This window comes from Centroberyx gerrardi, chromosome 18 (assembly GCF_048128805.1).
Source record: "Centroberyx gerrardi isolate f3 chromosome 18, fCenGer3.hap1.cur.20231027, whole genome shotgun sequence".
Classification (NCBI taxonomy): domain Eukaryota; kingdom Metazoa; phylum Chordata; class Actinopteri; order Beryciformes; family Berycidae; genus Centroberyx; species Centroberyx gerrardi.
Window position 1 is genome coordinate 15810970 of NC_136014.1, and position 27249 is coordinate 15838218.

At 43.8% G+C, this 27249-nt stretch overlaps 3 protein-coding genes across 9 annotated transcripts in view; 2 read left to right on the forward strand and 1 right to left on the reverse strand.

Annotated features, from left to right (window-relative positions):
• Nucleotides 1-207: 207 nt before the first annotated feature.
• LOC139913489 (rho-related GTP-binding protein RhoU-like) lies at nucleotides 208-3119 on the reverse strand. Its single transcript, XM_071901554.2, has 3 exons — nucleotides 2805-3119; nucleotides 2260-2318; nucleotides 208-1200 (listed from the first exon to the last, which is right to left on the reverse strand). Exons 1-3 carry the CDS (start codon nucleotides 3007-3009, stop codon nucleotides 883-885), a joined length of 582 nt encoding a protein of 193 aa, XP_071757655.2. The 5' UTR covers nucleotides 3010-3119; the 3' UTR covers nucleotides 208-882.
• Nucleotides 3120-3725: 606 nt separating this feature from the next.
• On the forward strand, nucleotides 3726-10444 carry LOC139917650 (vacuolar protein sorting-associated protein 18 homolog). Its single transcript, XM_071906858.2, has 9 exons — nucleotides 3726-4081; nucleotides 4249-4390; nucleotides 4655-4746; nucleotides 5242-5492; nucleotides 6060-6413; nucleotides 6909-8171; nucleotides 8421-8630; nucleotides 8815-9051; nucleotides 9434-10444. The coding sequence occupies exons 1-9, from the start codon at nucleotides 3979-3981 to the stop codon at nucleotides 9728-9730; spliced, it is 2949 nt and encodes a 982-aa protein (XP_071762959.1). The 5' UTR covers nucleotides 3726-3978; the 3' UTR covers nucleotides 9731-10444.
• Nucleotides 10445-11412: 968 nt separating this feature from the next.
• Nucleotides 11413-27249, forward strand: part of ino80 (INO80 complex ATPase subunit) — a 42826-nt gene continuing 26989 nt past the window's right edge. For 4 of the 7 annotated variants that reach the window (XM_071900792.2, XM_071901220.2, XM_071901072.2 and 1 more), the window contains exons 1-25: nucleotides 11413-11472; nucleotides 13058-13126; nucleotides 13503-13691; nucleotides 14195-14346; nucleotides 14896-14963; nucleotides 15198-15344; nucleotides 15454-15574; nucleotides 15691-15896; nucleotides 16003-16056; nucleotides 16280-16483; nucleotides 16720-16924; nucleotides 17329-17396; nucleotides 17575-17796; nucleotides 18331-18411; nucleotides 18892-18987; nucleotides 20004-20063; nucleotides 20284-20426; nucleotides 20956-21040; nucleotides 21165-21282; nucleotides 21508-21593; nucleotides 23227-23394; nucleotides 23852-23985; nucleotides 24419-24486; nucleotides 24803-24896; nucleotides 25425-25605. In XM_071900792.2, the coding sequence (XP_071756893.1) occupies nucleotides 13543-13691; nucleotides 14195-14346; nucleotides 14896-14963; nucleotides 15198-15344; nucleotides 15454-15574; nucleotides 15691-15896; nucleotides 16003-16056; nucleotides 16280-16483; nucleotides 16720-16924; nucleotides 17329-17396; nucleotides 17575-17796; nucleotides 18331-18411; nucleotides 18892-18987; nucleotides 20004-20063; nucleotides 20284-20426; nucleotides 20956-21040; nucleotides 21165-21282; nucleotides 21508-21593; nucleotides 23227-23394; nucleotides 23852-23985; nucleotides 24419-24486; nucleotides 24803-24896; nucleotides 25425-25605 (2910 nt within the window). In that variant the 5' untranslated portion in view covers nucleotides 11413-11472; nucleotides 13058-13126; nucleotides 13503-13542. Of the gene's footprint in view, nucleotides 11473-11517; nucleotides 11600-13057; nucleotides 13127-13502; nucleotides 13692-14194; nucleotides 14347-14895; nucleotides 14964-15197; nucleotides 15345-15453; nucleotides 15575-15690; nucleotides 15897-16002; nucleotides 16057-16279; nucleotides 16484-16719; nucleotides 16946-17328; nucleotides 17397-17574; nucleotides 17797-18330; nucleotides 18412-18891; nucleotides 18988-20003; nucleotides 20064-20283; nucleotides 20427-20955; nucleotides 21041-21164; nucleotides 21283-21507; nucleotides 21594-23226; nucleotides 23395-23851; nucleotides 23986-24418; nucleotides 24487-24802; nucleotides 24897-25424; nucleotides 25606-27249 lie in introns of those variants that run through there. The other 3 variants (XM_071900932.2, XM_071900995.2, XM_071900861.2) reach the window with 2 other exon arrangements.

The following is a 27249-nucleotide window of genomic DNA, read 5'->3' on the forward strand; positions in this document are numbered from 1 at the left end:
AAGCAGCTATCAGACTTGTTAAGTGGGGTTGGTTGTGAATTGCACAGACATAACATTGCATAAATGTTGTGGTTCTAATAATACAAATAACCCAGATAACCCCTGTGCTTTTCACTTCATTTATTTGCATCACATCACTCCAACATATAAAAAAGACACAGTAATCTTGAGATTAGTGACAATGATAGAAAATGATCGCAAAATTAGTCAGTTGAGTACACCAATGCATTTTTTAATATTTCAACCAATAAAAACATGACAAATAAACTGTTTTTTAACAAACAGAATAGCTTATACATTACCGACTTCCACAAGAAGCATAGTAAAGCCAAGCCCTGGTTCTGGCCACTTGGTTTGTTCACCAGATGTAATTGCACTGTCCGGGAAAGCTTTCACACACAGGTAAGAATTTGGCACCTCGCACTGCGACTTCAGCCTCTGACTGCTGCATATAAATTTCTCTTTCTGTCTCACTCACACACAGCGAAGGCTGCAGTGGGTAGTAATCCAGGTCATGCAAATCCACAGCATTTACATGACTGTGAGTCTCTTCCCTCTCTGGCAGGGCGTTCAGCACGTCCTTGGTTTGATAAAGTTTCTTCTACAAAGCCTCAGTTCAGTGCCCTTTCCTCTCCACAGGCTTGCCACTGATGCCTATACATAAGAGCAGATGCATAGTTTCATTTTCGATATGAGGATGTTGTTTTCTCTGTTGACATGAAGCAAACTCAATCTATCTGAGTTCTCAAACCAGACCCAGGCTGAGAGAGAATTCCCCAGAATCCACTCTGCTGCCTCCATGTGTTGCTTTCCCTTGTGCCATTTTGCATCCCAGACACAATTAAGCCAAACACTGACTCTGAAAGATGGTTAACTGTGACATCAAGTGAAAGCAAACGATGTGAGAGAGGAACACTCGACATAGTCCGTGGCCCTGATCTTCTCCGCCATGCTCCGGGCCCGGGAGCTGAGGACCGGCTTCACCTTGGAGCGGTCCAGGTTGATCAGGACGTTAACGTCCAGCAAGAGGTCCGACTGAGTCCCCACAAGGACGATGGGCGCGGAGGGGTTGCAGGCCCGGATCTCTGGAACCCACTTCTTAATGATGTTGTGAAATGAGGTGGGGTTGACCACGCTGAAGCACAGGAGGAAGACGTCCGTGTGGGCGTAGGACAGCGACCGGAACTCATCAAATTCTTCCTGAAATGCAACATGAAGACAGAAAGCACCGGTTAGTCATATTCAAACTGTGTGTAGTGTGGGCATCTGGAGACATCAAGGACCAAGAGCAAGGACTGAGTGAAAGAAACTGACTGAGCATTCAATCACATTCAAGTCATTGTTGATTGCAACTGCCACCACCAAGAAGGCCCAACAGAGGATGTTCTTCCTGCGGCAGGTGAAGAAACTCAAAATGCCGCAGAAAACGATGGTCCAGTTCTACACGGCCATCATTGAGTCCACGCTGCCTCCACCGCCAGGGACAGAGGCAGACTGCAGCGGATCATCCGGTCAGCTGAGAAGATCATCGGCTGCAACCTGCCGTCTCTACTGGACCTGTACAACTCCAGGACCAGAAAGAGAGCGGGAAAGATCATCGCTGATCCATCCCATACCTCTTCCAAAGACTTCCATCCGGCAAAAGGTTCCGGTCTATCAAGACCAAAACCTCACGCCACCTGAACAGTTTCTTCCCCATGGCAGTGGGGCTCACAAACAAGCCCCCTGCCTCTCACTGACTCTCTGCCTCTCACTGACCCAAACGACACTGCACACATACACAAACACTCACACACACACACACACACACACACACACACAAATGCATTGTTGTTCCTGCAACACCAACATCTCCCACCTCACCATACAATTAACATGTGCAATACATCGTATATATTTTGTATATATGTTGTTAATATTTTGTTAATATTTTGATATCTCTTGTATTTTGTTAATATTTTGATATCTCTTGTATTTTGCTATATTTATGTACCTTATGCACCAACCACACCAAGTCACTTTCCTTGTATGTGCAAACATACTTGGCATAATAAAAGAATTCTGATTCTGAATAACTTGATGTTGCAATCACTATTCTGTTCAACATAAATTATTATCAATCATTTCGCAGAATGAATAAAACAGATGGGAATTTTGGGTTCAAAACACAAAATAGGCTACTGACAAAACAAGAACTTGTAAAATCACATCGTTGTTGAAATGGTATATCTTGGGATAAAAAAGTCCAGATAGTCTTACCTGTCCAGCAGTGTCCAGTAGTTGAACTTTGACAGGAGCTCCCTCTACTTGGACCTGACCTGTTGGAAACCACAGATATAAGAGTCAGACAGTGAGTAAAAAGTTTAGCCCCGTTTCAAATGATAGACTTCTATTGGCAACTACCAGTAAGCGTTCACAGTGATCTAACTATGAAGTTGTAACATTCAAATTTTTTTCAGAGTATTCAAACTTATATAACTCTAGATTGTATGGTTGTATAGACTTATAAGCAGTGATATAGTTGATAAAAAGGTGGGTAAACAATGTCCTCTACAAATAGATCATTATAAGGCAATCCACCAGCATTAATGCATTGATTTTTGCCTTTTTTCTTTCAAAAGATCATGTCTTCCTATAATTTACATAGTTTGATATTACTTAGGCTACTATCATGTATACTATACATTTCTATTATCATAAAAAACATATGTCAGCCTAAAGTTGTGATTAAACCCCCATTATAAAAATGAGTTTACGTGGGTTTACTCTCCACTACATCCCAATATAAGTGTATTTTCACTCACCGGAGAAGACGTCAAAGCCCGTCTGTTTATACTCCGTCGGGTATCCGTTGGATGTGTAGCTGACAATCATGCTGGTCTTCCCGACGGCTCCGTCCCCGACCAGCATGCAGCTGATGGCCCCGGGCTCTAGCTCATCCTCCTGGGTCAGCCCGCAGGCGGAGGGCACTCGGGGCTCGTGGTAGAAATACTCCATGTGAGGTGGCATGTCGAGACGCACATTAACCTCCTAAAACTCTGGCTTCCCCCTCTTGTCTGACCTGTATGTGTGAGACTGGATAAATGGGCTGCTGCCGTGATCACATCGCCTGTGCTGTCTCTCCTCTGAATGACGACAGGCGACATGCGGGTTTTGGCTTTAAGCTTTGGCAACTTTCCGCTCAGACAGGTTGTGATTTGCATAGCCACCCCCACTGGGACAAACGGTGCGAACGCTTCCTGGCTCCTACAGACGGTTGTCAACCGCTGAAATTGATCTGCGTTGCCAAAATGACGCACACTCATATAATGTGATACTTTATTGCACTGCTTTATTTGAGGAAATCGCTTTTCCCTTGAAATTTGGTCTCTCTAAACTGACCCAGATGACTGTTTTATAGATTTTCAAGTGGATTCCTGGTTAATAATGCAACAAAAAGCGCAAACATGTCTTCAGAAAATAACAAAACTCTCACTCAAAACAATGTTATAACGCATTAATTAAAACAATACGGAGTGACAACAATTAAAACAGCAGCACTCAGGGCGCTGATTCATCATCAGGTTATACTAAGCCTTTAATATCTCATAATAAACGGCTCACACTAAATTTGGATGAATTGCGCCCTGTGGTGGCAAAGAAAAAGCACTACACTAATTTTGGTCACATGATTCCCAACCGTCACCTGACTGCATGAGTCCACCCTGTGTTGTGCCACTCGGAAGCTAAGCTAGTTGTGTTCATGTCTTGTATGTTTGAAAATATTATATACTTCTTACCTTTATGTTCCAGCGTAAACTTTCATATTCTGTATATTTCTTCTCAATTAGACGCATGCGAAGAGAGGAAACGCATTGCTGAGCCCTTCACGGGTGGAAATAACCGCGTAGTCATGTCATCATAGGATTTTCTCGCCAGGTCTCTATTTGCAGGCCATTTATTTTAAAGTATTCCTCGGGAAATTAGGAAAATTCAGCCATGGCTTCAATTCTGGATGAATACGAGGACTCGCAAAACACCAGGCAGAGCGCGCAACAGCACAGCCGCCTGTCGGCTGCCAACATCGGGATAACGCACTCAGGTAGGTCGGGGAGTCTGGGCCCTTCTCAAAAGATGCTCCATCTGACTCCCACATACACATGCAGTGATGCTGTTTCATCACATTAACAAGAAAGCTCACCTCTCACACGTAAATAACGCTGGTATTTGTTGAAAGACTACTTTTACTGACTTGGGTTTGTTCCCTAGGCTTTGTGAATGTGAGGCTTGAGGAGGAGAAGCCGATATTCAACAAGCAGAGGATCGATTTTTCACCGCCCGAGAAGATCAACCACTTTGCAGTCTGCAACAATCAGCTATGCATGAGTCTGGGGAAGGACACTCTGCTGAGGCAAATAACACTATCAAAAGCACTGCACAATCTTAATGGTCACTGGTCTGAGGGAAAGTCTGTATAGGCTGCAGACAGATTGGATTAGGTGTTTTAATGGCAATTCTTCACAGTGATTAGTACTGATTTACAGTGGATTGAGTCTAGAGGAAGCTGTAAATGATATGTGATGATTGGTTTGCTGATGGTAATATTTGTTATGTTAATGAGCTATACATGACAGCTGTTTTAACATTCTATTCTATTCTAATCTATTCCTTTCAGGATTGACCTGGCCAAGCCAGATCAGCCTAACCAGATTGAACTAGGACGGAAAGATGACAGTAAAGTGAACAAACTGTTCCTGGACCCCACAGGTGAGAACAGACTCAATATTAGAGTGTCAACTGATTCAGATTTTCCTTTGGATTTAATTAGACAGCAACTGAATGACCATATGCATTGATTATTTTGATAGGGCCTCGGTCTACTCTGCAGTGTATCATTACTTGCAGATTTGATTTGATTTAACCAAACCTGTGTAAATGTAAAATATGTTTTTAAATTGTGTTTCTGTCCTTTCTCCAATGGCCAAATACTACTAGTAACTTACAGTTTATTACAGAGAGATGGACATTTTACTAGCCTGTAAACTCATGTCTAGTACTTCTAATCTTGGATTAGTACAAAATTATCTTCTAGACAGCATTTTTTATGTGATAAAGTGGAAATGTCTGCGCGATGCCCCAAATCCTCAAATTTCATCCCTGACGCAGCGCTACTACATAATTGATAAGATTGTTGTCCCGGTGGCTTGGTTATGACCTACTAACAACAGCAACTATATCCTCCTCCTTATTTTCCCGTTGCAGGCTCCCATCTGCTGATCAGCCTGAGCACCAGCGAGTGTCTGTATCTTAACAGGAACACCCAGAAGGTGCGCAGCTTGTCCCGCTGGCGAGGCCACCTCATCGAGAGCGTGGGCTGGAACAAGCTGCTGGGCAGCGAGACCAACACGGGACCCATCTTGGTTGGCACCAGCCAAGGCATCATCTTTGAGGCTGAGATCTCAGCAACTGAGGGCAGCCTGTTCAACACCAATCCAGACCAATACTTCAGACAGGTCAGAGGGCAGCAGAAGGTTCATGTGTAAAGGGGAATACCTCTTAATTTAAGAATTCATATTTCTATTGTCTATGGCAGTGCAATCAATGTTTGTGAGGTGCTCACAAACACAGTGAATAGTTTGGGAAAGATGTAAATGTGACTGTGAGGGCACCCAGGGGGGGTTTTTATGGGGATAAGTGTACATTTTTTCTTTCAGAACTGATAAAAGTACAATAATTTTAAGCTCATTCTGGTTTCCAAACATTCCATTTTGATGACATCAGTGGATTGATTCTTAGCTGTCCAGTTCTAGCTCAGAGTTTTTCATGTTCACAAATGTATCGTGACAGTCCTAACTACAAGAATAACACATACTACTTCTTAAATTTACTACATAATACTTCTTAATTTTGAAAAACATATGAATGCCATTGTTACGTATGCATAGTTTATTTGGTAGTACCTTCAAATTTATCCATACTATACAATCCATTAACAGCTGTAGTGCACTCATGTTTTTTAAAGGCCTCTACATTTTATTACTATGTGTCTGAACAAATACTCTATCCCTTTCCCGGGGCAGGTCCACTCCCTGGAGGAGGATGGGAAGCCGGCTCCGGTCTGCTGCCTGGAGGTGGAGCGCGGCCTGGAGAACAAGTACTTCATCATCGCCACCACCCGCAAACGCCTGTTCCAGTTTGTGGGCAAGGTGGCCGAGGGCTCAGAGCAGCAAGGCTTCAGCTCCATCTTCACCCAGAACCAGGACCTGCTGCCCAGCTTCCAGGAGTTCCCGGCCAACATGGGCTACAGCGAGATCACTTTCTACACCTCCAAGCTCCGTTCCTGCCCCAAAGCCTTCGCCTGGATGATGGGTAATGGAGTTCTCTATGGGCAGCTGGACTACGTCAGGCCTGATTCCCTGCTCAGCGATGTGCAGGTAAACATCTGTATGAAAGAGCTTTTTTTTAAATGGATCTTATTCATCAGCAGCTTAAAGACCCGTTGAAATGGCATCTTTACTTCCTGGATTTGATGCGTTTCCTGTTGAAACAGGATGTTGGGGCGGGACATAATGCAGTGAGGGATCATTCAAAAGTCTAAACCAATGGGATATGAGTCAGGGAGAGAAAGGCAATTTTAATCTGATGGTTTTATTGGTTAGAAATTTATATTTACGTCTTCCAGTGCAGCATGAGGTCACCATGAAAAATTTTGTGTTTTCCTGGAAGTAAAAGTAATGGGAGTTAATTTCATGGGGGCTTTAAAGTGGTGCCTTTACATCAGTTGTTCACATGCATTACAAACTTTTCTCCCACCAGCTTTAATAATGTTGTCATCATTCTGCCTTCTTTACATTCACCTCCGTCTTTATATTTTCCTTAATTTCTCCTTCTTTCCTCCCTCCCGTTCTCTCTCTCTCTCTATCCATCAGGTATGGGAGTACACCACCGACATAGACCTCAGTTTCAATAAGCCCATCTCCATCGTGCTGACGCAGTTCCACTTCTTGCTGTTGCTCCCCGACCGAGTCAAGGCCATCTGCACCCTGAATGGCCAGGTGGTGTATGAGGATGTGTTCCCAGATAAGTTTGGCATCCTCAAGAAGATGATCAAGGACCCAGTGGGCGGCTTGGTGTGGATCTACACTGAGCGGGCGGTCTTCCGGTACCACATCCAGCGCGAGGCCAGGGACGTCTGGCAGATGTACATGAGCATGAATAAGTTCGATCTGGCCAAGGAGTACTGCCGGGACCGGCCCGAGTGCATGGACATGGTGCTGGCCAAGGAGGCCGAGCACTGCTTCCAGAATAAGCGATTCCTAGAGAGCGCCAAGTGCTACGCGCTGACGCAGAACTACTTTGAGGAGATAGCGCTCAAGTTCATCGAGGCCAAACAAGAGGAAGCCCTGAAGGAGTTCTTACTGAAGAAACTAAACAATCTGAAGCAGAGTGAGAGAACCCAGATCACCTTGCTGGTCACCTGGCTCGCAGAGCTCTACCTGAACCGGCTGGGCCAGCTGGAGAGCGATCACAACAGCATCATCTTCCAGGAGACCCGGGATGAGTTCCGCCAGTTCCTCAGCAGCTCCAAGCACAAGGAATGCCTGTTCAACAACCGCACCACCATCTACGACCTGCTGGCCAGCCACGGCAACGTGGACGACATGGTCTACTTCTCGGTCATCATGCAGGACTACGAGAGGGTCATATCCCACCACTGTCAGCACGACGACTACAGCGCTGCTCTGGACGTGCTCTCCAAGCACTGTGACGAGAAGCTTTTTTACAAGTTCTCCCCCGTGCTCATGCAGCACATCCCCAAGAAAGTGGTGGACGCCTGGATTCAGATGGGCAAGCGGCTGGACCCGAAGAAGCTCATCCCGGCCCTGATGAACTACAGCCAGATGGGCAGCACCCAGCAGATCAACGAGACCATCCGCTACATGGAGTTCTGTGTGTACCAGCTGACTGTGACAGAGGAGGCCATCCACAACTACCTGCTGTCTCTGTATGCCAAGTACAAGCCCGACTCTCTGCTGTGGTATCTGGAGCAGGCAGGGACCCATGCCTCGGAGATCCACTACGACTTGAAGTACGCTCTCAGGCTGTGTGCAGAACACGGCTACCTCCAGGCCTGCGTCCTGGTCTATAAGATTATGGAGCTCTATGAGGAAGCAGTGGATCTTGCTTTGCAAGTAAGTGATGTGTATTTTTGGGTCAGGATTGTATGTGATGTAATACTATTTAATCACAAAACATATCCACATCACATATCCATTATATTTGTATTGATTTAATTATCTTGTATGGATTTTTTTTTTTTTTACATATTGTTAAAATGCGAATAAAACTGCATTACTTATCTTTCATCTGTTTATGTTCAAATGTTCTGTATGCTAACAAATGTCATTAACTCATATATTCATTCATATATTCTTCTACAGGTGGATGTGGATCTGGCTAAGTCGTGCGCCGACCTGCCTGAGGATGACGAGGAGCTGAGGAAAAAGCTGTGGCTGAAGATCGCCCGCCATGTGGTGCAGGAGGAGAAAGATGTGAAGAAAGCCATGAACTGTCTGTCCAGCTGCAACCTGCTCAAGATCGAAGACATCCTGCCCTTCTTCCCTGACTTTGTCACCATTGACCACTTCAAGGTCTGTATTGATATCACCTAGTAAATCCTCTTCAGTCATTAAGTAAAGACGGGTTAAAGAAAACTCATTGTATGCTTATTTAACGTAAATATGCACAACTTATAGTACATAATACAGAAAGCTGTGAAGGAGACCACTGCCTCAAATCAGTACAATTCATCATCTGTTCATCCCTGTATCTCAGGAGGCCATCTGCAGCTCCCTGGAGGAGTACAACCAGCACATCGAGGAGCTGAAGCAGGAGATGGAGGAGGCGACGGAGAGCGCCAAGCGCATCCGAGAGGACATCCAGGAAATGAGGAACAAGTATGGCGTGGTGGAGTCCCAGGAGAAGTGCGCTGCTTGTGACTTCCCCTTGCTCAACAGGCCCTTCTACCTGTTCCTGTGTGGACACATGTTTCACTATGACTGTCTGTTCCAGGTAACAGTAGGACTGCATCCAAACTGCTTTATCACTAACAATGCCAACTCAGAGTACTAGACTTACACCAGTTAGTTTATATTGAGTTTATATTGAGATATAATCCATTTGTCTTCCTTAGAGATATCAAACATCCTCATTTGTTTGGATAAAGACAGGAAATTAAGTTAAATTGCTTTTGTGTTTTGACGTGCTAAACATGGGTCTTGGTTTTTAATTTGATTATTGGTGAAATTCTCTTATATTGACACCCTATTGTAGCCTAATATCAGCTCAATAGCTGACACAAATATTGATATATAAATATGATAAATTCTCAAAACACCAACTCACTTAGTCCTCTGATTGCGGGGATAACATGTTTTTTTTTTTTACCCTGTAGGAAGTGACCCCCCACCTGACGGTCTACAAGCAGAGTCGTCTGGAGGAGCTGCAGAAGAAGCTGGCCGCAGCCACGCAGTCCTCCAAGTCCCGCCACCGCCCAGCGCCCAAGGAGGACGGTGACTCCGCCAGCCTGGGCAAGGGCAGCGCGGGCGCCAGCCGCGAGCAGATAAAGTCAGACATCGATGACATCATCGCGTGCGAGTGCGTGTACTGCGGCGAACTGATGATCAAGACCATCGACAAACCGTTCATCGATCCTCAGAAGTTTGAGGAGGAGAAGTCCAGCTGGCTATGAACGAGGCCCCTCGTCTGTCAGTGTGAACGGATGGACATACGGAAGCCTGTTGTCTGAAACAATCCCCACCATCGGTTTGACATAGGATTGACCCGTTCACAGCTAACAGATTCACCTTGCCTGCTGACGATGCCTACTGCCTAAAACTGTATCAGCTTCATTTGATTTCCACACAATATGCTTATTTTGTTGAGGCTGATTTGAAGACTTTTGCACCCTGTATGGGAACATCTAGCGAAAAGCAGCCATGAATTGATAATGAATTGTAACATTGTGGGCATTGTAAAGAAAGGATGACTTCTCCTGCTTCGGATAAGAGGATGTCGTGATGTGAAATAATGTGCTGTACAGAACATGTATGTGCCTGAACCACCCTACTGATGGATAATGGTAAAGAAAGATCCTAAAGCTAGGATCAGATACAACTGCACTATTATACAACTATAAACTCAATTAGGTCATGCACTTGTTTGATCTGGTAAACGCTTCAGCTGCACTTAAGACAGCATCTGTGTCTCCTAGCTCAATTCAACCTCTCAACTTTGCTACTTTGTGTTCACCATCTATAGCACTCAAATTAGCTGGGATTAACAAATTAGTACTTCATATATTCACTGTTTTGCAATTCAGTTCTGTCAAATTTATGATTGTCAGTTCAACTGGCTGTTGTTATTGATGGTGTAATAAATATTTAATAAATGATTTTAACTATCATTTACACTGAATGTTTTGTTCCCCCTAACTTTATGTTGAAATATAACACATACGGGACAATAGTTTTGCAGCACAAGAAATAATAATGCAGCTGTTACTTGCTTTGTCTATAACAGCATGATAATTCTGAGCAATTCTGCGGTTTAGCAATTTGGGTGGCAAAGTGACCCAGTGGTTAAGAGAAACTGTCCTTCATCAGGGGGACCTGGGCTTGGCCCCTGTGACAGCAAGCATCCATCCTGCTGAATTGTCCTTTTGCAAGATACTGAGTCCCTACTGGCTCCAGGTGCTGTTCTGTAGCTCACCCTGACCTATGACCCCCCTGCAGAGGGAGGAAAGTGAAGAGAGAAATGTCCTACTGGGATCACTTGAGTATCACACTATCACTACTATAAATGTTAATAAAAACACAGTTAAAAATCAGCCTCACTTCCCAGTGAATTCAGAAATAGATCTTCTCAAGACCTGGAATGAAAGAATATTTTCGTCATTGTGTGACTGTAACACTGTATTTCTGTGGGTAATAAATATACTGCATCAAATGTATGTTCTAATAGACACAAATATAACTGTGGCTCATCTTACCTAAAACGGAGTTCCCTTTGGGTGACGTAAGACGTAGCTCGGTAATCTTCGCGGTGAGCAGACTCTATCAATCGAAATCGGAAAACCATCGATACGTTTGTATTAGTTGTGCATATATGCTTTAATACGTTATATACGGTGAGAATGTGTACACTACGTCAAATAAAGACACGGTTGTGATTTTTAATTACAGTCTTTTCCCTGAAGACCTTGACAGGGGACCGTTCTTCTCTCTGCACTTGATTAAGAAGCCTGTTCCTTGCTGTATCCTCGCCATGGCGTCGTGTCTCTGCTCTCTCAGTAACAGAAAGTGGCCGCCTCTCTGCTGCTGTCGACTCAAAGCTCACAGACTCAGTCGGTGCCTCAAACCGCCATTTTGGAGTCAGAGAACTGAGAGTCGGCAGCAGCATCGAGAGAGACAAAAAGGGGGACACGGGGCCAAGGTGAGAGAGTCCTTAGCGGTTGTTATGGCGAGGGAGCAATGGGGGAAGATGGCCGGGAGGGAGAAAGAATTAAAACATGGGGATCATTCACCAGGCAACCGAGTCCCCACTCGTGTCCGAAACAAGGGTACGAGAGGCGCGGGCTTAGGGGCCTTGCTGTCGTAGCATCACGACTAGCCAGCTAAAATTGCTATTATACCAATATCATATCTTAATACAATGTTTAGGAAGGGAGGTGGTGGCCTTAAAGAGACAGACCCGATTTGAATACTTCATATTAATGGTGTGAGGGGACGTCTGTGCAAAAACTCCTCAGTATTTGATAAGCTAATGATGAAAAAGCTAGAATAGGCAACATAGCTAGCTGGCTATAGTGTTGTAACAATGACTTGCTATTCAAGTAAAAATGGCCAAAGCTGTTTTGATATCTCTGGCGTGGTTTACTTAAGCCAGTGAGCTGCCAGTGTCTGTATACTAGCACCTTGACCCCTCACTATCATTGATCGGGGCAGTGCAGCGTGTGCATACAGAGTAAAGTAGCTAACGGTCGTTAGCGTGCAAGCTAATGTTAGCTTAGCATTTTTGCCATGCAATCCAGTGCGTAAGTGGCACCAAGCCAAGGTTAGCGAGCAAACCTTGGCTAACGTTAGCTTGGATGTGCTTGTAACGTTAGGCATCACGACACGATAGTGGAGGAAAGTATGATGATTTAGGATTAGCAGCTTGCACTATTTTCTACATGTTTTATAAGTACAGCAAACTCTTGTTTGGCTTTAGTGACTTGTCATCCTACCACACACATGGCAATGAACTTGTTCTCCCCAAGTGAATATAATCATTGGTAGTATTTATTACTGCAACTGACAACTATAACTTAAGTTTACCATGAAGTGGACACTGACAGAAATCTCACCTGCTCAATAATAATTGAAATGTGAATTTGTTGATTAAGGTAATGCTATAGTTAAGTTTGGAGTAGGTCTGAGGAAATCATGTTATAAAAGAATCACGTGCAATCTTGTAATTATATTAATCCAGTCTGATCACTGCAATGCAGTAAAGGCTCTTATGAAAACAAACAATACATACTCTAATAGCCTGTACTTTTTTGTATATGATACAAACAAGACAGGAAAAGTAGGGGAAAGGAAAACTGGCACACTCTCCTCAACAGGAGAGAGGCAGCCACTCCAATTCTAGGAACCTTACTGAACTATTTACATTATATACATAGGCACAAATACAAAACATGAAGTGTATGCCTATGTATATACTTTAAATAGTTCAACAGAGTTGCCAGTATTGCACTGACTGCCTGTTTCTCTCTTTTTTTTCTTATGCCTTTTTGCGGTATAAATTTATATTTGTATTGTATTATTTGTTCCAAAAGCGCCCACTCACAATGTCAATGTTGCACAATGAAGCTATAACACAGCACAATAAACAGGACTACATTGCAGTAATCATAACATGTAAAATAGCACTAGCCTCTATAGAGTCATTCTCATATTTTATAGTGGCATTGCATACAATTTCATACTGGATATCATAGTGTGACTTGTGGCTACGTTTCTTCCTCTTTTAGGCCTTTATCACTTCTTTTGTCTGATCGCTAGTCTTGGAATCAAGAATAATGACATCGCTTACTGAGAAGGTAGGTCAACTGCATTTTTATCACAATGGACCAAGTTCTGGGTGCCGTACTGCTATAGCCTAGTTGTTGCTTAGAAGGAAGATGCAAGAGGAGAGAGTATCTTCTAAACCCCAGGCTAGCTGGGAAAATGAAGGAAAAACCCAGCAATTTGTGTTAAAGTTTCCTCGACCAAGGTACTAATCCCTTAATTCCTCTGAACTTTCATACCCCCAATCTTCTTTCTTGTCCTGCATCCTTCCTTTAAGATTTAGGTGAATTACAATAAAACAACAAAGTGTTAGGTACCAGTTTCCTGTATTGCCCATTCTAATCTCAACCCATCTGCCTTCATCATCCTTTGCATTCCTCTCACTCATCTTTAATTCTGTCCCTCCAGTAAGAGTTCCCGCCCTGCCGGGTGGAGGAGTCTGTGCTGCATGGCGTCGGGGCAGGGCCGGCTGGAGGTCGGGGCGTGCGGTAGCTCTGGTCTGGCCAAACCTCTCTACCTGCAGCGCCTGGAGAGATCCCTGAGGCTGGACAGCTTCCTGCGCCAGACCGCCACCATCTTCAACAGAGACATAACCAGGTACAGGCAGAGGGTGACTGGGGGCGGGGGGACTTTGGTTCTGAGCCGCATCAGTTTCAGTATGTGGTGCAATTTAAAAAGAAATCTTATTTGGATATTTACATCACAATATATGGACAATTGTACTGTAAATGCAATTGTAATTGTATTTTTTGTGGGGCAGGTGGAACAAAACTGTAGCTAATTTGAATTTAGAAACACTAAAATACATTACAGGAATCTTCCATCCTATCTGTGACTTGAGATATACAATAACAATTTAATTGCCCAGCAACTCCTTGGCCTCTGTTAGAGGAATGGCAGGGATCTACCCTCCACACTAGTCCCTTTGTCATCTGTATGAGATTACATTCAGTATGTTAGGTCTGTAGTGTCTAATGTTATACCCTCTGGTATTGATGTACTACTTAAAAGACCAGACACATCTCAGAAGACAAGAATAGACATATGTTGGATGCAAGGGATGTCGGTGGGCTTACAGCTGCATATTTTCCCTATGCTAGTGATGACAGTGATGACAGCGATGGTGCACTGGGGGAGGGGCTATCCCTGGACCCCCCCAACCAACACACAGCTTTGACAGTGAAAGATGAGCCGTGTGAGCCAGGGTTGGCAGAGGGCAAGCCCCTCAACGGGGTTCTGCTGCAAGGCAAAGGTAAGATACTCTGTGAAGGATTTACTGAGCAATTATGTGTTCATCACTCCGCGCTAAACTTCTTTCACCCAGTGGTTCTCTATGTTTATTCTCTCATTGTCATTAATGTCCCATTTATAATTGCAGTAGTGTGGAAATACTGTCATTTTGCTGCTGGCTATGCTTGTTTTGATTCGTTGACCTAATGACCTAACCATATGTTTTAATCACAAAGCTTTTAATACAAGCACTGAAAGTATGTGACAGTTAAACATGAGTTTTGAGCCTGTAAAGGGTTGGTTTATATTGTTGCTAACACTGAAGTAAAACAGACCTGCATTTTGAGTTATAACCGGTTGTGAAAGTTGCCAAAAGCTTATTTTCCAAGAATCAGTATCCCATAGAACTAAAATGTACCTGTATTTTATTCTTATTTTACTACACAGGCATATCCTCACTACTGTTATTCACTTTTTCATGAATGACACATATCATCCGTGAACACTCACTCACTCATATCAGTCTCTTGTCTGTGTATGTGATTAGTTTCTCTCCCTTTCAACTCCACAGACCAAAAGGCAGATAAAACCAGCCTCTACAATTTCTCCAAGCTGAAGAAGAACAGGAAATGGCTCAAGGTATTTTGTACAGACACATTTTCTCCATTATGCTTCACATTTCCCCCTGAGATATTTTGGCAAGGTGGGACCGGGGGAAAAGCGCATGAGTTTTTTTCATGTGCTGCCAACCTCTGTCACCCTGCACTCTTTTGTCCACCTGAGGCTTCACTGTTTTGTTCGCCTTCCTTCAAACACCATCCATCATGCAGCCCTCGGCTCCTGATGCTCATGTTCCTCCTCTCTCTCCTGTAGAGTATCCTGTTGAGTGATGACACCACGGACTCAGACACAGACTCTGACGACTCCGACTTCACTTTGTCTCGGGAGGAGCTGCATGACATGCTGAGGCTACACCGCTACACCAGGCAGCATCAGAGCAAGTTCCACTCTGACCGCGAGGTACACACACACATAAATGCAGTATCTAGCAATATTCATAACAACGACAGATTTTTTTTTTGCAGTGTCACCATCATATCGCTTCCCTCTCTGTGTATCTCTCCTGCAGCTCCACCAGTACCAGTACTACAGCACTGGACTCCTCTCCACTCATGACCCCTTCTATGAACAACAGCGCCACCTACTGGGGCCCAAGAAGAAGAAAATCAAAGATGAGAAGAAATTCAAGGGTAAAGAAGAAAACAATGCTGGAAATCATGTTAATTGCTACAAAGAACTGGGTCATTACTGGAATAGTTGACAAGATTTCAAATCTATTGTTTATGTGCTTTTCCTTTTCTTTTAGCCAAACTAAAAAAGGTGAAGAAGAAGAAGAAACGAGGAGAGGGGGATTTTCTGGACGAGGGCCGTCCTTATGTCACTAAGATCTTCGCCAAGTTTTCCCACGATGCTCCGCTGCCCATGGTGAAGAAGAAACACCTGACCATTGAGCAGCTGAACGCGCGGCGACGCAAAGTCTGGCTCACCATCGCCAAGAAAGAGATCCCCAAGGTCAGCATGCATGATTCTAATGGATAGATGGTCCAAAATTAGGATGTTCAATGCATTTTTCCCAGTTGTATTTGTCCTAATGGTCCTATTTATGTCTGTTTTGCAGTCTTTCAAGCAGAAAACCTCTGCCAAGAACCTTGTATTGACCAATGCTAAAAAGGTAAGTTAAGTATGCACCATAATTTCAAAAGTTTGTAAGCAAATGTCTTAAGATTAAGTTACTGTATTCAATAAGATTTTTTTCTTTCATACCAGCAAATTTGGTATCACATTTTTCAGTTGATGGTCTACTTTTGGACGCTCACTCCTCATTTGTGTATTGGTCAGAGACAAAATTGTAGCTTTAGTACAACATGTAAGCTCTCTTTTTGTTTTTGCCACAGCTGGCTCACCAGTGCATGCGCGAGGTGCGGCGTGCAGCTATCCAGGCCCAGAAGAACTGTAAGGAGACGTTGCCCCGTGCCCGCCGCCTCACCAAGGAGATGATGCTATACTGGAAGAAGTACGACAAGGTGGAGAAGGAGCACAGGAAGAGGGCAGAGAAGGAGGCTCTGGAGCAGCGTAAACTGGATGAGGAGATGAGGGAGGTAGGTGGCTAGGAAGCTGTTGACTGGCCTGGGAAGTTGTTGTCTTAGGAAGTTCCGTAACCTGACTAGGGCTTTCTATAACACATTTTTCTATAACAAAATTTGCATCAATATAACTATTTTGAAAACAAGTTTGAAATTGATAAGATTTGGATTATTCTGCACACAGCTCATCTTGGGTGCTGATATAAAAACATGTTTCTCGTTTTTTCTCCAACTACTCCTCTCTCTCCCAGGCCAAGCGTCAACAGCGTAAACTGAACTTCCTCATCACCCAGACTGAGCTGTACGCTCATTTCATGGGCGGTAAACCCAGCATGGGGGGTCCAGGAGGAGACGTGGCCCAGGAGGAAATTCTGAGGAAGCTGGAAGACACCGGCGCCCAAAGACAGATTGACATCGGGGGAGGGGTAATGGTCAACATGGGACAGGAGGACTACGGTATGAACAGCTCAGTCATAGGTTTGTTTTGTTAGTAGACCAAGGTCAATTTGTAATTGTAACTTAGCATTGATTGTTCATGTTTGTATGTCTTTATTGCAAGCAGGCCAATCCTATTGGCTGCACTGTATTAAATGAGATCAGTCCAAAAAACTTAATTGAATCCCTTTTAGGAACCGTTGAACTAATTCCTCCAAATATGTCATTCTCAATATAATTGTCAAATGGACTAGTTGTCACTACATTTACAGCCACTGTAATCTCCTGTCTGTCAGTATTGTGTATTCCACTATTTCTCCTCCCCGCAGTTTTTAATGTATTTTTGACTGATAAGGATATTTATGCAGTGAATTGAGTTTATGAAGCAGATCATTTTGGGCCAACTGGATTATATGGTATTGCAGATAGTGAATACTACAAGTCCCAGGCCCTGAGGAATGCCAAAGAGGCCTACCAGATTCACCAAGAGAGAGTAAGTTGGCACACACAAACACATACTCGTGCATGGGCATGATGACGTGGAGTAGGGCCAACACACACACGCTCAGAGGCATACACACGCATACACCTCAATGCCCACACACACACACTCACACGCACAATCCTGGTCTATACTCTCTATTTGCTAATGGCCAAATCTTTCCCTGTAGACGCGAATGTTTGACGAGGAGGCCAAGGACAGTCGCTGTGCCTCTCTGCATGTAGCCGGAGTGTCGGCCTCAGGCTCCGGCTCTGGGTTTGGAGAGAGCTACAGCCTGTCCAACCCATCCATCCAGGCCGGCGAAGACATCCCCCAGCCCACCATCTTCAACGGCAAGCTCAAGGGATACCAGCTCAAAGGCATGAACTGGCTGGCCAACCTCTATGAACAGGTGACTAAGTCTGTCTCTGTAGATACACGTCTGTCTCGCTTCTCAAGGCATTTTTGGGGTTTTTGATTTATGACGATGAATACAGATACAATACAGATCTTGTATATCTTGGCTATATTTTCTGTGTATTTATCCATCTGTCTGTCTTAGGGCTTCCCACAGTCAATGTGTTAGAGTGGCAGACTACTCTAAATTCCTAAAAAAATGGCAATTAATGTTTCATTCTGCCATTGCATTGTGTTGTGAAAAGTCAAATTCGTATAGCAGTAAATGCAGGGAGGAAGGCAGTGCAGTTATGGTTTGTAATGGCTGTAACATTAGCTAAAGGTATTAGCCATAGTTGGATGCTGTGTTCAACAAGGGTTTTGTCTGAGTTAAATATATATAATATAATGGAGTTTGGGTTTTACAATCAAGGCAGGGGTTTCTTTTGTCATGGCGGCACTGGAAAGCCTGTCTGTCTATCAGTCGTGATTATATAATATTACATACATATTTTTACATTTTGACATTTTTCCTCTCTTCCATTTAAAGGGCATCAATGGAATCCTGGCAGATGAGATGGGACTGGGGAAGACGGTCCAGAGTATCGCCCTGTTGGCACACCTGGCAGAGGTGAGAGAGCCAAAGGAGTTCACTCACCATGCACTTCCAAAAAGCTTACTGGAATATTCAATTGTTTCTTCTTTCATGACTGAGATAGGAAAACATCGAACACACCAGCTTCTCTATGCACCTGCATCCTTTAAAAGGTCCCCAGTTTCTGACTGTGCTTCTTTTGCAGGTGTTGGAATATTTTATTGAATGAGTCATACGACTTATTTCATTGTTGTGCATAGCTGATTTGAACCTCTTCAGCTCTTTAGATCTTTTGGTCTCATATCTCCTAAGGGAGAGAAGTGGAATTCAGGGGAAATGGGAGCTTTTCAGTGGTGAATTATCTCTCACAGGAAGACACATGCTGTGTTCCTCCTGGGCTTCCTGTTTTTTGGGTGCTCATACACACACATACACACACACGCACACACACACACAAAGATAGAGACCACCTGTTGTAACGGCTGACGATGTATCCTTTCTTCGGTTCCTGCACAGAGAGACAACATCTGGGGTCCATTCCTGATCATCTCTCCTGCTTCCACGCTCAACAACTGGCACCAGGAGTTCACCCGTTTCGTGCCCAAATTCAAGGTGAGAATCCACACCGCTGCTGAGTGAGCGCACCAGCGGAAACACCTGTAAAAATATGCCTCTGGGAATCCTGGCATCCTCATTTCTGCTGCTCTCTCACCAGTCCTTTTCACTCCTCTCACGAACCCACAGCTGTGTTGTTCAGCTCTGGCCGAATTAATGGATGCTCTCTAACATCTGAGATTAAATGCACGCTGTTGTTCTTCAACTGAGGATAAAGTGCTCAGAGACGCATGCAGATTTACTTACTATTCATTAGGGGGCAGTATTGTATCAGGACATTTGTAGCCTTGCATGTTAACCCACGATTACAAGGTTGTTACTAGTTCGGTTGTTCAGTGGGTGCTGTTTTTTCTTTTCTTTTCTTGTTCCTTTCTTTTGCATGTCTTAACTGGCCACTCACAGGCGAGATGCTATGTGCATTCTTGCAGGCTGAAGACCATTCATCAAACACAATGTGCTGGCTGTGCTTGCGTGCACACACACACGCCCGCACACACACACACACACACACACACACACACACACATATATATAGTAATAACCATCACTCACTGACGTACTCAACACTCAACCATGCCCATTTCCTCCCCTAGTTGTAGAGTAAATCAACTCCTGTCTGTTTTGCTAATGAGGTGTGAAAAGACTCTATTACACAATCTGTAGATAAGAGTCCTGAACGTGTAAAACAAGGCATGGAAATACTGGCCTGAAAACAACTGAGCTTCAGCTTGTGTTGAGTGACATAATGATTTCACTTTACATTTTACATCAACAACTCATCGAGAATTCAAGCAGTAATTCATACATGATGCTATGGGTAAACATACGTCTAGCTCTTGATTCATTACTTTAATGTAAATGTAAACTTCTTGGAAAAGCTCTATTTGAACACAGACTAGGTGAAATGCTTAGCTGATCAGTCTGGTGTTACTGGGATTCTTGACAGAAGTGATCCACTTACTTTCCCCTTGTTTTAATCTTACTAATCTTACTTCTTAATCTTTGTCCCTCAGGTGTTGCCATACTGGGGGAACCCTCATGATCGCAAGGTGATAAGGAAATTCTGGAGCCAGGTAAGGAGGAGAGATGATGGATGAAAAAATAATGATAGTGATTATAACCACAAAGATCGTAATGATACAATGCAGCTATGAAAATGGTTTAGTGCAGTGTTCAGTGTGGTGAAAATATTGTACACGTCTTTTTCTTCTCCTTCTCCCCATCTCTAACTCAATCTGGCTCTCTTTTTATCTGTGTGTGTGTGTGTGTGTGTGTGTGTGTGTGTGTTTATAGAAAACCCTGTATACGCAGAACGCACCATTCCATGTGGTGATCACCAGCTACCAGCTAGTGGTCCAAGATGTGAAGTACTTCCAGAGGGTCAAGTGGCAGTATATGGTTCTGGACGAGGCCCAGGCACTCAAGAGCAGCACCAGGTAAAGCACTAGCACGGTGGCTGTTCTGTTGTATAATGCTGCATTGCCAAACATATTGCAGATTCTTACGCAGGTTTGGAAAGTCAGGAAAAGTTGTTCAGGTCTTGAAAAGTTTTGGAAATGGACAAAACGGCTGGAAAACCGATTGATTGTTGTTCAGCCCCAATAAATATTAACTATACATTTTATGTAGTTGTGTAAACCACATTTTATGATATTTGTTGTAGTAAAGAATAATCTCTAGCTATAGGCGGTTGACAGTTGGCCAATATCAGCATACATCATATTGAAAATAGACCACAATTTTTAAATCCATTCAAGAAATTAAGTTCTGCAAAAGTATGGAATTTTGAAACGTGTAGGAACCTCAACACACACACGGACTATCTATACACATACAGACCATGTCCCATAGTTTGAGTAATTACTGAAATTAAAAACATTTTGAAAATACATTACAATAAGTAGATGATATAGTGGCTAGTTGCTACAGTAGGTCACCAGTCACACTTTCCCTCTGTGTTGTCAGCGTTCGGTGGAAGATCCTCCTGCAGTTCCAGTGTCGAAACAGACTGCTGCTCACTGGGACGCCCATCCAGAACACAATGGCTGAGGTGAGGTGTGTGTGTGTCTGTGTGTGTGTGCGTGTGCGTGTGCGTGCATGCCTCTAAGGGTGTGTGTGTGTGTTGGTATGTGCAAGATGGAGCTGTTGACGACTATGTTATTGCTGTCTCTCAGCTGTGGGCCCTGCTCCACTTCATCATGCCTACGTTGTTTGATTCCCATGAAGAGTTCAACGAGTGGTTCTCCAAGGACATCGAGAGCCACGCAGAAAACAAGTCTGCCATCGACGAGAGTGAGTGAACTCTTACCTCCGAGAACATTTTTTCCTTTTGGCTGTTTTTCTGTACATTCACGTCAGCGGAATTTCTTTTGCCTGCTAACTGACATCACATATTATTTTTCAGCTCATTTGTATGGAAATTCGATCTTTTTTGTGCCAACATCTGTCCTTTATTCCTGCTCATTCTTGCGTGTGATATGTGGCTAAACACTCAGTCGTTTGATGTTTGTGTTTCAGACCAGCTCTCCAGGCTGCACATGATCCTTAAGCCCTTCATGCTGCGCAGGATCAAGAAGGATGTGGAGAACGAGCTCTCAGACAAGGTAGAAGAGAGACCTTTCTCCGCTGTAGACCTCTGTTTCCTGACCCCAGCCTTTTCTCTATGGCTGCGTGATTAATTGAAACAAGATTCGAAGTTGCAGTAATGGCAGTTTGCAATTTCCGAATCACAGAACTTGCATGTTTTTAATAGTGAGAGGGAAAGGTTTTCCAGATGGTTTCCTAAACAAGCTATTCTGGTTTTCCATGAATTTCCTGCCATATGGGTCGAATGAAATTGTGAAATGGGGAATATTTTTCACTTCATTCAAACAGAGCACATTCTAAAAAATTTTGGTGGGTGTTTTTTAAGTGCTGAGTGCAATTCATGACACTACTCTGCTAAAAATGCAATATCATCTTTTGTCAGTATAATGTAGCGCTTCTCCTCGCCTCTTCTCGTTGAACCTGCGCCCTTCCTCCATCTGTCTCTCTGTACCACTCATGACACGGAAAGTGCTGTAATAAGCCCATGAGTGATGCTTGTGCTGGCAGATCCTCTTGACAGATGTTGGGTCTCTTGCTGTCACACGTAGCGCTCACATACTCACACATACGTGGTGGGAGTCTCGCTACACAAAGTCAGAGAGATGGCAGAGTTCACCACTCCCCCGCATCTGTCTTTTTCGCTTTCCTTCACACCCACATGCTGTCCTGCCAGCCCACTTCCTTTCCTTCTCCACTCTTGTTGCTTTCTCTCTTTCTGTCTGTCAGCATGCCAGAGCTAATGGTAATTGGTTAAGTTCACTTATGGTTCACATTGGGTTTTTTTTGGTTTGTTTTCTGCATCTGGTGACAATGATTTTATTATTATTATTAGTAATAATAGTAGTAGTAGTTGTAGTAGTAGTAATGTTTAATTTCACTGCTATAATCAGAGCTTGACACTAGATGAAACCAGAAAGTTTGATGTGTGTTGAAAGAAAATAGGTGAGCTGTGTGTGAAGTTTGCGCCCATAATTTCATGCCATTTCGCTTGACCCCATGTTAAAAATTGTGTTCTAAATGAGGCTGAACATCATAACCACACCCAATTTCTAGGTTCAGTGGTGACATCGTACAGATTCAGAAACTGAATCATTTGTCCTCAGTGTAGGCTCCTGTAAAATATGCAATACATTTTTCTTTTATGTATCATCTATTTTACCAACCAGGCAAATTAAGAACATTTTTCATTACAATTTTCATATACAAACTTTTATACTGTATATGACTGACTTTATGATTTCACCCTAAATGTAGGCAGCAGTTTTACTGTCACTCTTTCAGCCTTAAACTTCTTAAAACAATTTCAGGGAAATCACAGAGCGAGCACAAGGTTTTCCAGGTCATTGGCACTATGAAATACATTTTTTCACTCTAATCACTCAGTGTTTGAAGAGGTGGTAATTTTAAAATGGTGGAGCTCAGGTTTTGGTTATCTGCACTAATACAATCCACACAGTTTTAGGAACCTCACCATATCTCTGTTCTCCTCCATACCTCTGTTCTCCAGTAGAAACAAGATGATGATAATGATGACATTTTGCCAATGCAATTAGCATAGCTAATTCTTTTAACTGTGGCTAGTAGGAGGTTAGTATTAATCTTAATCAGTGGAGACTTTCTACACACACTTGCTCTTCTCTCCCTCTGCAGATTGAGATCCTGACCTACTGCCAGCTGACATGCCGACAGAGGTTGCTGTACCAGGCTCTGAGGAACAAGATCTCCATCGAGGACCTGCTCCAGTCCTCCATGGGCACGGCCCAGCAGGCCCACAGCACCACCTCCTCCCTCATGAACCTGGTCATGCAGTTCAGGAAGGTAGGTACCATGGCCCGCCTATGGACCAGTTGGCTTACAAGCAGGGCTGGATGCTTATGAGTAAAATGATTTGGGATTATTTTGCTAGATACTGCGATCACAGCTATTAATCATGGTTATTAGGCTTTATGATTTGAGGATCAAAATTATTTTATTGCACTTAACTTTTATTGGCAATAAACTGCTGTGGACTTTCTAAGTGAAATGAAATGTTTCAATATTAACAGTACGGCAATATTCTAAAATTTTTAATTGTGGAAACTAAAATCATGATATACCATTAAACACATGTAGTTGTTCAGCCCTAGAACAAAGATGAGCATGATTGATTGCCTTAAGACACAAGGCATATTTTCCTGACTACGCTGTCTTTTGCTCGCTCCTTTGGTTATGCAACAGCTGATCGCACAGCACTTAGCTGTGGTGTGCTAATCTTCCTGTGTATGCTTGTGCGTAGGTGTGTAACCATCCTGACTTGTTTGAGCGCCAGGAGACACGCTCTCCTTTCCACATGTCCCTCAAGCCCTACGTCATGTCTAAATTCCTCTACCGTCAGGGCCTCATCCACGCACACAACCAGGCCAAGAACAAGTAAGTGTTGCCACACACACGTCTATGTGCATGCACAAACAGACACACACACACACACACACACACACGCACACACACACACACACACACACACACACACACACACGCACACACACACAATTATGCCCAAACCAAATGGGACAAGTCTGGCTAAATTTCTCATCTCATTGTTTGGAATGGAATTGGGTTTACATTTTAAAATTATTGTTTAAAAATACTGTAAATATTTACTTCCAGAAAGGCTATTACCCAATCATAGCTATTACCACTCAGATTTTTTTGGGGGGGTCTGACAGGGATCCGATTTTCAGGCCCAAGTCTCTCTCTGTCTCTCTCTCTCTCTCTCTCTCTCTCTCTCTCTCTCTCCCCCTCTCATTTTCTCGCTCTCTCACATACAGTAGTGTAACCCTGTCTCTTTCTCCATCTTTCTCAGATTACTTCAGGTGCTGCTGTCTCCCTTTTCTCCAAATCACATCCAGCAGTCTCTTTTTCATAGGAAAGGTGAGCACTTTGAACCCAAACCCACACAAAGCTCTCCTCATCCAAGAGGATCTCTTTCATTTGACATTCAGAAGACACCAGCTCTTCATGTGTACTGTATGTCTAATTCAGCAACCCGGTTTCTCTCTCTTTCTCTCTCTCTCTCTCTCTCTGTCTCTCTCTCTCTCTCTCTTTCTCTCTCTCTCTCTCTACGTCCTTCAACCTTCCTCTTGTTCTTTCCCACTCTCCCTCTCTCACATCACCTCATTTTCTCTTTCTGTCTGTCTCTCTTCCTCCCTCATTCTCTATATCTCACTCTTTTTTTTTACTTTTCCAGGTGATGACAAAGGAAGCTGTTTCTCCTTCCTGCGCTTCATCGACGTGTCACCGGCTGAGATGTCCAACCTCATGCTGCAAGGCACCATAGTCAGGTGGGCTTCAAGTGTCCCGTCTTTAGATCTGTCAGTCACAAATGTTAGCACAAATTAAGAGGAGTCAACAAATGAAACTTGCATGAAAAACACATCATCATAGAATGGTATTTTGACTCAGCCCTGCACTTTGGCAAGCTGATATCTTGGTCGGACACAAATCTGGCTTGTACTTGTAGAATTTGGCTTTAACAATTTGGCTAGTACTGTCCTAGAATAACACAGACAGAACATTTCTTCATGACATACTTAATTAAAATAGATTAGATTAGATTCGTTTGGCCGTCCTGGTGGCTTAGTGGTCTGGGGCGCGTACCATGTAGCCGCAATGTCCTGGGTTCGAGTCCAGCCCAGGACCTTTGTCGCATGTCATTCCCCTCTCTTTCTCCTGATCTTGCCTGTCTATCTCTACTGTAAAAACTACCATAATGAAGGCAAAAGAAAGAAAAAAGATAAAAATAGCAAGCAAAAATAGATTTGTTTGTCATTGTTTTTTTTTCTCAAGCATCCTCCTCTCCCCTTTCACAGATGGTTAGCCCTTTTTCTGTCCCTGAAAGCTTCCTACCGGCTCCACCACCAACGTGTGTTTGGCCTTGGGGAGGAGGAGGAAGCCAGGCCCAGGAGTAAGTGTCTCTCTCGCAGGGACCTGATTCTGTGGCTGAACAGACCCACCGCCTTCCCCAACACAGACACCAGCCCTGTGCTACAGGTGGGGAACACACACACACATACACACACACACAAAAATCTTTTATGCATGTGCGGGAGCCTCTTGAGTAGCCATCTGCGGTGCTGCTGTGTGTGTGTGTGACAGATAGGTGATGCTCCAGTAGTGAGGCATGCTATTGCTGGCAGTGCAGAAACTTTCCCCAGAGCGTCTCTGCCCCAGGCCCCCTCTCCTTGCTCTGGGATCCAGTGTGGAACCTAATCCTTTCCCTAGCCCCCCTACTAACACTCCCTTCCCTCCCTCTGAGTCTCCAGGGCCTGTGCAGACCAGCATCTATCTACACGTCCACTGCCAGATATTTAGGAAAAAGGTCCTGGGAGCTACACTACTGTCCTGGGCAAAGTAGTAGTTGAATATATTTTCAGTGTGAGAAAAAATAGGAGTCCTTGATTTATAACCATTTATATAATTCTACCAGCCACTTAAGTAGCTGAACAATCATTCCTATCTGTTTTGCTGGTGAAATAGTGAAAGAGTGGATTCTGGGATCCACTAGCTACTATGGCAGGTGGACAAAAATGTTACGTTTTCTGTCCTTGTTCCAGGTTAAGTGTCCACTTTTAGGCCTGATTAGTTGTCCGGGAAGACAAATGAAGTGTACCTCAATTATGTTAAACTGTATTCAAGTGCTTTCGTATGTGCTGGGCTGTGCTACACAGAACCACAGTGTTACATTGAGACGGTTCAGAGCGTATATATATGTATTTCCTCCATTTCTCAGTGTCAAATGGCAAAATGATAGCCTAATGGTTAGTGGGGAGGCAGTAGCATAAAGGAAAGGTGCCAGTTCAAATATCCGGACCAGCTGGGAAAATATAACCAGCTCTTTTCACAGTGCCCTTGAGCAAATCATTCATCTTCCAATTGATCCTGTGGAGCTGCTCAGAGTTTAACAGTAAAAAAAACAAACGTATATGGGACAGTATCAAGGTGTGAATGTGTCTTTGTGTGTAATTGTCCCCAGGCCACTGCTAAGAATATGGTTGTGTTCTTAGTCATTTTGCCTAGGTAAGCATTAAAAACTCATCTCATGAAATCTTGTACCCAGTTAAGAGTTACCCATCGGCAGATATGTATCAGATTACCATCCTCCATCAATTCCAACTTAACTTGTGAACGCGTTGGGTGGAAAATACCCAAGTGAAAATGCTGTCGGGGTAATTCCATCCTCCTCTTCCTCCCCCGGCCTCATCACGCTGAGTCAGGCAGCTGCCCAGCGTCTTAGGTTCCCCCCTGGAGCGGCGTCAGGAATGAAGGAGTAGAAAAAGAGCAGGAACAAAAGTCAGAGTATGAGATGGAAAGAGAGAGAGAGAAACATACAGACACCTGGCGAGCTAATATGTGTACTGTATGACCGAGCTGACCCTAGACTCCCACTTGAGCTTCTAGAAATTACTTACACCCACTATTTACGCCCACTGCTTTCAACTCCTCATTTTTCTTTTGAAGCTGTATGTAGTTGGCGCCCAGTGCTTCTCCTTGGCTCATCTCTTTCTGGCCTTGCACTTGACAGTGTGGTCAGCATTGCTTTCTGCTTTCTTTGTGCTCCTGTTGAGGAGTGGGGAGCCAGACAAGCAGGCCTCTCTCAATACCTCCTCACCATGCCCTGGGTTTTACCCATATGGC

Bases quoted from the DNA above. Each gene is read 5' to 3' on its own strand.
- LOC139913489 (XM_071901554.2), bottom strand. From the start codon at position 3,009: ATGCCACCTCACATGGAGTATTTCTACCACGAGCCCCGAGTGCCCTCC. The intron at 2,319-2,804 runs GTGAGTGAAAAT...GGTTTCCAACAG, and splicing joins GGGCTTTGACGTCTTCTCCG to GTCAGGTCCAAGTAGAGGGA. The intron at 1,201-2,259 runs GTAAGACTATCT...GTTGCATTTCAG, and splicing joins TACTGGACACTGCTGGACAG to GAAGAATTTGATGAGTTCCG.
- LOC139917650 (XM_071906858.2), top strand. From the start codon at position 3,979: ATGGCTTCAATTCTGGATGAATACGAGGACTCGCAAAACACCAGGCAG. The intron at 4,747-5,241 runs GTGAGAACAGAC...TTCCCGTTGCAG, and splicing joins ACTGTTCCTGGACCCCACAG to GCTCCCATCTGCTGATCAGC. The intron at 9,052-9,433 runs GTAACAGTAGGA...TTTACCCTGTAG, and splicing joins ACTATGACTGTCTGTTCCAG to GAAGTGACCCCCCACCTGAC.